The sequence below is a fragment of the Oculina patagonica genome, chromosome 1 (assembly GCF_052425735.1).
Source record: "Oculina patagonica isolate OP01 chromosome 1, crgOcupat, whole genome shotgun sequence".
Taxonomy (NCBI): Eukaryota; Metazoa; Cnidaria; class Anthozoa; order Scleractinia; family Oculinidae; genus Oculina; species Oculina patagonica.
The window spans coordinates 40,940,329-40,952,388 of NC_135758.1; the positions used below are offsets into that span (position 1 = coordinate 40,940,329).

Below are 12,060 nucleotides of genomic sequence, written 5' to 3' on the forward strand. Positions count from 1 at the left end.
TATCCACTTTAAACCTTACATACGTAGTTCCGGGATGATGAACAAGAGTCAAGTCCCCGCTATCAGGATCAACAACTTCACCACAGCCGAAATTAAGCCAGGCTAACCTTCTGACTTCAAATATTTGTCTGTCTTCATCTTCATTCCTGGCAATAAATTCCCTTTTGAGGAATGTTTTATAGTCCTTGATCATGTCTAATGTAACCCAATATACCTCGATGTTTTTCATAGAACTGTTTTCCAGTAACGAAGCCCACTGCCGCGGAATATCAACCCTCTCTATCGTATCAAAGAACTTCTGTATGCAACCAAACCGTCTATCACATATCGAATAGGAGTGACCCTCCAAAAGAAATTTGAGGTCTACTCTCAGAAAGTCCCCATTATTCACCAGGTATTCAAGGTAAAAAAACAAGTAGCACTCTTTAAATTGGCCTGGGGCGTTATCGGACCAAATTGTAAGCTGATCGAATTTTCCATATTTCATCTGAAGGGTGACTAGTAGATGATTTAACGAAGATATTACCTCGTTAGGTCCTGCTCCTCCAATGCTGTCGTCATAGAAGAAGCAGTGAATGGTTTCCTCATTTGCACAATAGATTCCAAGGAGATTGGTTCTTAGCTTCCTTAGGAAATGGCTATCTTGTGCTGAGACCTTAGGACATGGTAAATTCTTGTGATAATCCAGTTGCAAAACAAGTACTTTCGGAAACATATTTTAAATTGTGGTTCTCACTGCTTTCTGGAAATAATTTATATTATTTGTTTGCGCAACTACGTGAGTTTCTTTTGCAATAGAGAAAGTTTGCGATTGCTCAAGATTAATGTTTGTTTTTATTGAAATTGCTTCACTCGGAGACGCCACTAAAGAATCGTGTTTCACCATCTGCGTCATTTCATCCGATAACTTCCCAACAGGGTGTCATTTTAAAGGCCTGTCAATATGCGTGCACATTAACCGGGTTCACATGTCAAAAAAATAAAACGAATATCAGATCGATCCACTCAGCACAGACATCACCAGATGTGTTCTTTTTTATCAAATGATAAAATTGAAATACATCTTTACTGGAATACCACGCTTATAGTTTCAAGGATAGCGAAACTTTCGGTTACAAATTTTAGTTCGTTGTACGTATGATACTTCTCTCTTGTATATTTGTATACAGTAAAATATAACTGAAGTTGTGATAATTCCTTTCCCAGCTTTCGGGTGGTAATTTAATACGTACGTTTTACGTTACGTTACTATTCTGTATTTGCGTACAGTAAAACATAAAGATGTAACCTTTTATTAACGAAACATGCCGCTATGAAAGCTTTAAAACTTTTGGCGAGAAGATTAGAACGATAAAGTAAGTTTTCCTATGGTACAAAACGTAGACGAGGTTTCACAATTATTTTTTCGTCTAAAAGACCAGAAAAAAATTCTGATAAAAACAGAAGACTTCATAAACTCGTTCTGATATATCACTTTGGACAGAGATATTTACTGACCTAACGATCGAAATGCCAAGGTAACGTACGAAAACTTGTTACTAATGCTACGCACTTACTCCACTTTATCAATTATATTAGAGGGGGGATTTTTACTGTCCACTTGTCCACACGAAGATATGATAACGCAAGTGGAAAAGACATCAGTACGAATGAGAAAGTCGCTTATCTCAACAGACCTAAGCTCTACGAAATACATATCGACACTAAAAAATTAAAACAAATGGTTTAAATGTAAAGCAGCAACTCTGAAAAAAAAAAAACATGTCGCTTGACTATTGGCTCGTTTGAAAAAAAAAAAAGAGTTTTTGGCCTCAGAAAAACTGCGATAAAATCATCGACTCTGTTCTTCGATTTTTATCGGATTTAGTCTAGAAAATCTCGACGAACCGATTTGTGGAAATTTAATCACTCGCTCCTGCCTATAGAAATCAAAGAATTTGTTACAACTTTAAAAATCGATTACTAGTTAATTACAAAGCACATTGCTAGTCTTAAAATAAAAGGCTGTACTAGAAGGTGAAAGAAACGAGAGGCTTTAACATTCGCTTTTCCAAGCAGTTGTCACAACGCAAAAAATAAAACATCTTCAGAAATAATTAAACCGAACCTTTCCAAAGAGTTCTTGATCTGTTTGCTGTCATAACCTCGCTCGAAGGTATATACTAGTGCAAAAAAATGATGGACCGTCTGAGTTATTGTACAAAGTAACGAATAAAAAATTGTAAGTAATTTTCCTTACTAGGTTCGTGGTACGGACACTGACGGAAACCAAATATAACTTAAAAACTTCTGAAGGTGGCAAGCCAAATAAGACTGAAAGAAAAGGAGTCTCACAAAAGATACACCTTTCGTTTGAATTCCAAGGCAGAAGCTTGAATTCAGGCTAATAAGCGCTACAGTTTATTTTCAATGTATATTGCTGGTGACGGACGAAATATAGCTCTCTTTCCTAATTTTTTTATTTCATTTTCCTGATGTACAACTGGTGTTTTGGTTTTGGTATGAATTTTCTGAAAAGACGTCAACACACTGCCGTTTCATTTTATTTGGAACTTTAAGTCGGACAAAATCGAACGAAAAGCTTTCAGTGCTCCTTTTAATTGACGAAGGTGGTTTTCAAATGGTCGACTTTTCTATTATAGACAAAGCGGTGATGCACTATTTGCTCTTTCTTCTGGACTGTAATGCCAACATAAGGCATAGATTTCACAGACAAAAGTCCCGACATTTAATAAAATATCTTACCGCTAAAATATCAGGATTGATACCCTTAGGCAAATTGCCATTTAAAATAAACAACTGGAGGAATTTAATAGGAAGTGGAAGAATTTCCTATAACTTTTCAGTTATTTCATTTATTTAATTATTTACGTTTAGATCTTGTTGATTTTCCTTGTTCTTTTCCTCTTTTCCATTTAGCCGATACAATGTATATCCAAAATTACCGCTTTTTAATCGTAAACTACCTGTTTTATCCTATATTTTCTAGTTGTATGTGTATTTAAGATTATTTTTGCTATAATTTATTTCATTAATCGTTATAAAATTTCCTTGTATTATTTTGTGTGTCAATAAAGTATTTAAAACAAAATTTTACCGGAATGATGTGGAAGTGAAACGCTCTGGAATAATCGTTTTACTGTAGATAGATGTTATGCATATGGAAGACCAACTTATTATGCGGCAAGGGTATCATGTATTTAAGTTCAATTTTTGCTGTTGCTGTCTTTGCATCCGTGTTTTTACTGCTAGTCAGTCCTTTTGTTTTACTTTTAATTACTTTTGTCTGTACCTACAATGCAAAAACGTAATAGTCTGTTGAAACTATGCGTAAAATAAAATATGTTATTTTAGATATTGCCAACTGCCTGGAAAAAACGGTCATTAAACCTTTAAGCGTAATCCGGCAAGCTGAAAAAAATTTTTTTTTTTTTTTTTAAATCTTTCACAATTAAATAAGTGCCTGATCATAGGTTGTTCCGATGTAATGGCATTTTCACGTAGCCGAAGAGCTAAAAAACCTTCTGTTTTGCCAATACAATATATTGTTGCGAACTTCTCCCTTTTGGAGAGAGCTAGTGTTGTTAATATGACCTGGTAGTTCGCTAGTAATCTTTTTAGCTATTAGCAATTAGTTTGGCGTTTTCACAGTATTTCAGTTGAATGCACTTTCAGTCTGCTGGAGACTTAACTTATTGATACACGGCCCCACGAGCTACCCATTGGAGCTTCAGTTTCAAATAAAGGACTCCAATGATTGGCCAATACTTTAATGAGAAAGGCAAAATAAGTCACACATATGTTATGCGCCTGCCTGGAGGTCCGTGTAGGGAAGAACTATGTCCGAGGTCTTGAATGAATGTGTGTTCAAGATCGAGAGCACAGGTTTTCCTTAACGGACCGGCCAAGGCCGGAAAATAGCGTTTTTTTGCTACTCTAATTTGCTCAGTGGTACAGAAACCTAGAATGATTGTGCTGCAGAACTTCTGTTCTATACTTGCGCATTCAAGTTCTTTGCTCAATCAATCGAGGGGTTAGCAAGGATGAATTATGCTGCTTTCTGTTAAAGAATTTCGAATACAACAGCCGCGTTAAAAAATAAACCGTAATCACAGAAAGGTTCAGCAGATTTGATATGCACGCTGAGGAGACCTAAGAAACGAATAAATAAAGATAGGAAAAGTATAAGTTAAAATGTACCGGTGAATAGAAATATACCGGTAACACAAAACTAAACACTTAATTTTGAACTTTTTGACGTGAGTTCACAATAAACTTAAGCTTTGTTTCCGTTTATATAACGAATTAATTATCTCCAGGAAAAAGATTTCCAGCAGGTTTTTAAGAATTACGGGTTCCATAACAGACGGGAGAGATGCTTTAGGAGAAAAACAAGATTTGTTAATTGCCAACTTTTATTAGTCTAACTTTGCTGTAGGTAATAGGAAACTTTATTTATGAATAGTACAACGTATACGTAGGAAATGATTGCTTAATCTTCCTATAGCTAGCCATGGCTTTATTCATGTTCAAAACGCACGACTGGTTACAATAAAACATTTCCTTTTTAAAATTGCAATTTACATTGAAAACATAAAAAAAATGTCTACTAAGAAAAAATCTAGATTAAATTATAAACTATTATTAAACTTATCATAATATTGTAAGCACGACTTTTGATAACTAAAACATCTAATCAAATCGGAAAAAACTGTTTCAAATATGTAGCAAAAAGACACTATTTTAAAATGAAAAGTTGTGCAATTCTGTAATGTTAGGTTTGAAAAAAAACTACACAATAATAAGTAAAAGATTACAATTTTAAATTCTGAATCTGACACCAACTTACTAGCTTAGGACTAATAAAATGACAATACTACTTAAATTAAAGAGAAATGTTCCTGTACTGATTTAATGCAACAATTATTAGACTGTTTGGGCTGAAAAATCTCTGGGTTACATTTAAAAATCTTACGAAGATAAAGTTATTGTTTTCGGTGATGACAAGAAAACTTTCTAAAAAGGTAAAAATGTAATCAAAATGAATAAGAAATTAAAAAATTCTCTAACAGCCATCGCTGAAAAAAGCAGCAATTCACCCTAAGCAAAAACAACAACGAAAAAAATACATTAGCTATTGTAAGGCAATATCTGAAACTGCACTGAAAGTCACTGTTTGCCCTGCTGAATTCCCTGGTGCCCAAGCCTGGCTAACAGTAGGTCACAGCCAGCTGGAAGCAGGCATTCCCTGCCAACATATGACTGAATTTTTGAAAACCGTGTCAGCAACACAAACCTCTCACTGGCACTTTGCCAGGAAAATCAAAGGCTTTGTCAGTCAATCAAGCAAAGTCAAGCAGTCACTGGCGAACAAACACACTCACCTGAGTTTTGCCCAGCTGGATCACCGCCGCAACCTAACCTTGTAGCCTAACCAGGCCAGTTCTGCTGACGAAAACCAAAAAAGACCAAAAAATCAGTTTTTTAGTCCAAGTGTCCACTTTTTGAACCCACCCCACCCCCCTGGGTTATGAGACCTGCTGGTTGGCATGGTACCACCCTGTAGCCTGAAGCCTGGGCTGCATGCCAAAACCCTTCAAGACACCAAGCCCCCTGCTTTTTCAAGCGCCAGGCTGGCCTGACCCCTGGCTATCGCCAGGCGACAGGCGAAAAAGTTTTGCTTCAACCGGAGACCATGTTTTCAAAAATCCAGTCATATATATATATATATATATATATTTAATATTAACTTGACAAGAGGTCAGGCTTCAGTATACATCGTTTTATTGCGACAGGTCTGTTTCGTATGGACCTAAATTAATAGGTCCACACTCATCAGGCAACTTTAACGACTGGATGGTAAATTTACAAGCTGGCAGTTAAATGCAAAAGATTTAAATGGTTGCTATAGTAAATGCGTTACATGGTTTTTTGAAAGTAATCAAATAGTTGCTAGGTGATAGACGGATTATTTACAATGGTTTACATCTTAATTACGTTACTCTAAATTTCTGAAGTACGAATCGGTTTCTGTGAGGGCATGAACTCGCCAATTCGTTTCGTCTGTTAAGGCTACACAACTCTTTTTTGTAAATGATTATGAATTTTTCATACAGACAAAGGCTACAATTTTTGTTAATGTTGCTATAGGGCTTACATCTCTTGAGAACTTTCCATTTTATTCGGAACGGTTTCTTGGCGTCCTGCAAATTCCAAACATGTTTCGACAGTTCTGTTTCATTTCTTCTCTTCGAGTGTCGAAAGGAGGTCTGGTGATTTCTGTAACGTTCCTTAAAGAAATCGAGAAGACCAAACAAGAAGTCAGCAATGTGTTTAGATCAAATGGCCTGAAGATCACAATCGACGCTAACAAAAAAATTGTTAACTTTCTTGACGTAACCTTCGACCTCTCAAACGGAAGCTACAAGCCGTACATGAAGCCTAATAACAAAATATTATATGTCCACCGACAGAGCAATCACCCCCCAACACTGCTAAAAAACATCCCACTCAACATTAACAAAAGGCTTACTAACATCTCATCCAGCAAAGAAGTATTTGACGAATCCATAGGCCCATACCAGCAAGCACTTAAAGAGAGTGGATATGACCACAAGTTAACATATAACCCTCCACCTGAGCGAGCTACGGGAAACAGAAGAAAGCGAACAAGAAACATCACATGGTTCAACCCCCCGTTTGATTCAAACGTTAAAACTAACCTTGGTAGAAAGTTCCTACAAATCGTCGACAAATGCTTCCCAAAGAACCATCCACTCCACAAGATTTTCAACAGACACACACTTAAGCTGAGTTACTCATGCATGCCAAACATGAAATCCATTATCTCGTCACACAACAAACACGTTCTCTCAAAAACAAACACACCAACGCAGCAACCTGACACCTGCAACTGCAGAAAGAAACCTGATTGCCCTCTCGAAGGAAATTGCCTCCAGACTAATGTCATCTATCAAGCCACAATAACCACTGAGACGACAACTGAAACCTACGTCGGACTGGCGACAAACTTTAAGGAACGTTACAGAAATCACCAGACCTCCTTTCGACACTCGAAGAGAAGAAATGAAACAGAACTGTCGAAACATGTTTGGAATTTGCAGGACGCCAAGAAACCGTTCCGAATAAAATGGAAAGTTCTCAAGAGATGTAAGCCCTATAGCAACATTAACAAAAATTGTAGCCTTTGTCTGTATGAAAAATTCATAATCATTTACAAAAAAGAGTTGTGTAGCCTTAACAGACGAAACGAATTGGCGAGTTCATGCCCTCACAGAAACCGATTCGTACTTCAGAAATTTAGAGTAACGTAATTAAGATGTAAACCATTGTAAATAATCCGTCTATCACCTAGCAACTATTTGATTACTTTCAAAAAACCATGTAACGCATTTACTATAGCAACCATTTAAATCTTTTGCATTTAACTGCCAGCTTGTAAATTTACCATCCAGTCGTTAAAGTTGCCTGATGAGTGTGGACCTATTAATTTAGGTCCATACGAAACAGACCTGTCGCAATAAAACGATGTATACTGAAGCCTGACCTCTTGTCAAGTTAATATTATTTATGCTCCTCGATCAAATGAGTTGAGCGCTCTTCAAAATACATTCTCCCCAAGAAAAAAAGAATTTATATATATATTTATATATGCTGCTAACTATATACAGACTTTTTCTTCATTTTTTCCAGTTTTTTGAAAGATAATTGCACGATTTGATTATTTTTGCATTCCATAGGCATTCTGGCTTGATTTTGCATCAATTTCCATTATTTTCTGACTTTCTAAGAAAATGGTGAAATCCAAGATGGCGGATCCAAGATGGCGGCTATTATGACGTCACGTGGTCATAATAGCCGCCATAACAGCCAACGAAACATACGCCTAAATAGGACGAAAACTCTAGGGAGGGGTTCCTAACCCCCCACCCCTTGAACGATGGTGGGGGTATGAGTTTGCTTGTACGTCCGAGGGTTAAAGAAGCTTACGGCACGGAATTCGAAGAAGTTACCCCTTTGATTTGTTTTGTTTTTTCCTTTTTTAAGATGTTATACTTGAAGAGAGGAGGATTTTAACAATTGCACATTTATGTTTTAGGAAGGAGAAGAGAAAGATTACCCCTATTCTTTTCTAATTCAGTACTATTACCCTCCACTTTTAATTTATTTGACACATTCTTTCCCGCAGATTTAATCCAATCAGAAGTCAACTAGAATCTTTCCTTTATTTCAGATTGGATAATGACTACACAATAGAATGCACAAAAGAAAAACTTTGGGCGAAATTACCTTGAACACTCTCTGAAAACATTATTTCCGTCAGTCGCCATTTTTGCATGGGCACAAAGATAACCGTTGAATTTAATGGCCAATCTGAATGATGGAGAAACCGACCAGTCACCGTAAATCGGTTGATAGGTCGTAGGCACGGCCACCAGCTTGATCCACATGGCAATGGTCAGATCTGTGCTGTGGATCGGGATAGCTGGTGTCTCGGCATATGTCAATGGATTGCCGTCCAGGTAAAGTACTGTTATTCCATCCTGCGTATCGAATTTTGCAGTCCCACGTAAACTGCAAGAAAAATTAAACTAGGCGTTTGTTTTCTCCTAAACTACCTGTATTTACAGGACTGATGGTAAAAGGTTAACAGGTGTAACGTTTAACTGCAAATACTGGGACCAGTGATGAAACTTATGATCATGAAACCACGAAAACAGGCAACAAAATGACGTAAACAGATTGAAGCGTTGCAGACGAGGTAATCCTAAATGGAACGAGATACGTTGCCGAGAAAGGATAAGATAGCCCAGAATAATCCATCCTTGAATGGCTAGTTTTTGCTGCTAATTATAAGTAGATACTGTAGATCAATTAGTAATTTATAACGTTTGAACGCAAAAGTTAATTAATCACATTGTGTAGAGAAAATGTTTTTTTTTTCAAGTTCTTAAAACACTTCCCTTTCAACTCCCCCTGAACTGCACAGAAAAACATTAAAACGCCTTAAATCACCATTTTTACTGTAGAACAACTATTCTTTTACATCACTGAATATTTACTCGCACACAAGAGAAGTGAGCGTTTATTGTCATCTTAAATTATACTTACTTGAGAAGTCTGTCCGTACCATCGAGCTTCCAATGAAAAGGAAAGCCTGCAAATAGACAAAAAAAGTTTCAGTGCCTTAACTTGGAAGTTTATCCGGATTTTCGTAGCATTGCGCGACTAGTAGTATTGCTAAATGTGAGTAGACCATCACCATTTTCACCAAAGTCCACGTATATTCGAGGATGGAGAGCGTGGAAGGTATTTGGCAGTAAAGTGTCTGACCCAAGAACTCAACAAAATATGAGCTAGTCGGTGCTTCGATCCAGACTCTTGTCAGTCTTGGCACTACACAGATAAATTTTTCTGATAAATAATGCAGGAAACCAAATTGTCTACAACAACACTATGTTTCGAGTCTGTCTCAGTTTTTCATGTTGTCCATATAATTAATTACTCCGTTTTACGAAGAGAAGTTTTACCAACGCATGTGTCCCCATCCTGAATTTCGTCTGGAGAACAAGAGCACGTGAAACTACCAATCGTGTTCACACACGCCTCCGCCGAGCTACAGTTGTGTTCGTTTGTTGAACATTCGTCTATATCTGTTGAAAAATATTCAGAAAAAATGCAAAAAATGCTATTTCCGCGACAAAAGATTAAAAAAGGAAGCATGCTCCAGAAAGGAATATCCGAGTAGATAGACAATGATTGATTGTGAAAGCTACGCTCATAAATAATATCGGCGATCTTCTATAATATCCTTTTGTAGATATAGTCTTGTTAGTGTTCCCGCAGAGTAAATTACTGCCTGTAAACAACTTATATCTTTCATACATCATGATATCGAAGGGAAGGACAACTACGTTGAAGGGACGGGTATGTTGCTCGGCCATTTTCAATGAAACTGAAGGAGACTTATTTAACCCTATTCAGACCGGGGGGGGGCTTTTGAGGCCCGCGCTGACTTTGAACTTTTATAACTTTTTTAAGATTTAACCAAACGCTGCCAAACTTTCTGAGTTTTCCTAAAATTTATCTGGCAACAATTTGGTAGGGTTGGATAATGTGTGAGGAACTTGACATCACCATGGCAACGGCATTTTGACAGGCATGTTTTCCCAAATTTGTAATTTTGCGTGTTATTGTTAACAAAAATCAACTTAAATGAAATTATTTTTACATTTTTACGGGTTTTAAGCACCTTTTAATTCATTTTGAGTAATTTGCAGTGATTTTGGGTGGTTTTCTGGCATTTTGGAAAAATTTTGAAATCCAAGATGGCGGATCCAAGATGGCGGCTGTTTTGACATCATGATGTAATTGTCACGTGATGTGACGTCACCATCCCACGTGACGTATACCAAAAGAAAGAGTTTCGGACATACAATACATCCTATAAGTTTCATGGTGATTGCGTTAATATTCTGGAAGATACATAGGGGGGCTTCCGAAGCCCCCCCCGGTCTGAGAAGGTCAAAAAAAGCCCGGTCTGAATAGGGTTAAGTAAGTCTCCTTCAGGGCGTGGGTGAATCTTTGTTTTACCCCTTAAAGATACCATTCAAACGCAGACACACAGATAAAAGCTATATTGACTTTCAGAGAAAATGAAAGACATTCTCATCTAACGCTTTCATTTGGGAAGAAATTTTACAGATTTCATGACCTGATGGAACTAAACAATCAACATAGTATGCAGGCATTTTTATTTCTTCGCATGTAAACCCAGAAGATACCTTGATGTGTAAAAACGTTGACGTTCTATTCTAACACCCTAATGATACGAAGATTCGAAATTTACACCCCTGATCGAGATGACGAGCACCCCGGCTTCTTTCACATGGGGTCCCAAACGGGTGTTGACTCGCTTTCTCAATAACCTATTAACTGTGTACAAGTTTCAGAAGAGCATTCTAAGGCCACGATGTTGGGGCTATTTAGTAAAAACGCACGTGTAACGAAGGTACACTAATCCCAATGACCAATCAAATAATTAATCAATATATGATGAGTATTAACCTAGTTTATTCGCTCAATTCTGTACCTTGACAAGTTTTGCCATTTCCCTGGTATCCTTTAAGGCAAGCACAAATGAATGAGCCTGCGATGTTTGTACAGTTAGCTTTCGTAGCACAGTCATGCGTATTAGCCGCACATTCATCTATATCTAAAAACACAGTGGATAGATTTGCCAGTGTAAAGGGTCATATTTTCAGAGTAAAGATATATATATATAAATGGGTAGCCAAAGACGACAGAAATTATTTAAAACACATAAACCTTCAGTGCATGCATTTCCCGTGAATCCAGGATCAGCACACAAACAGGAATATGTTGCTGTGTTATCAGCTGACAAACATGATTGCTTCTCTGGACAAGGAACACCACAGGGATTCTGTCAAACGATAATACATTGATAACGTAATAATAACAGTCTTTTATTAGGACGCCTTAATTTACTATATTAGGTCCTAACTAAGATTAAAAATACCAAATTTGACTATATGACTAATGTTTTGTCAGTTTCTGAAACAGAGACTGAGTTAATCTCCAATTGGATTATCATACGATAAAAATATCAAGAGGAAGGAAAACGCCCCTTTAATAGTTAATAATTTGTCATTAATAAGATAATGTCTTGTAAGTTTCTAGTTGCGTAACAGAAACTTTTCTGCGCATGAACTGCCAGTTTACAGTTAGAGGGCTGTGCATTAGGCACCGAATTACAAAATTGTAGAATTTTGTTAGTTTACTTTTTCAATAATTAATTAATTAGTTAGGTAACAATAATTTTCTTTATATCTCTTTTTCTCTTTTGTACTAGTGTGTAATCGTTTTTTTTTTTTTTTTTAACCCTTGCCCCCGCCTCAATTAGTCGTTTTTACTAGTAGCGGGAGCAAGTAACATTGTAACTATATTTAAATCAGAAAATAAAAATAAAGTTAAAAAAAGTTCAGAAAAAAAGAATTATGATTCAAAGCTAATTTCCGA

The 12,060-nt window shown here is 36.8% G+C and overlaps 2 protein-coding genes across 2 annotated transcripts in view; one reads left to right on the top strand and one right to left on the bottom strand.

The window, feature by feature from the left end:
• The window catches only part of LOC144631045 (uncharacterized), a 195,927-nt gene that overhangs the window by 165,100 nt on the left and 18,767 nt on the right, over positions 1–12,060 (top strand). The gene's annotated exons all lie outside the window — the stretch shown is intronic.
• Positions 1–12,060, bottom strand: part of LOC144630446 (uncharacterized) — a 39,500-nt gene that overhangs the window by 20,915 nt on the left and 6,525 nt on the right. Inside the window, exons 3-7 of the mRNA XM_078488812.1 lie at positions 11,350–11,464; positions 11,114–11,236; positions 9,552–9,674; positions 9,133–9,178; positions 8,311–8,595 (exon numbers count right to left, since the gene is read on the bottom strand). Of these exons, the coding sequence (XP_078344938.1) occupies positions 8,311–8,595; positions 9,133–9,178; positions 9,552–9,674; positions 11,114–11,236; positions 11,350–11,464 (692 nt within the window). The remainder of the gene's footprint in view (positions 1–8,310; positions 8,596–9,132; positions 9,179–9,551; positions 9,675–11,113; positions 11,237–11,349; positions 11,465–12,060) is intronic.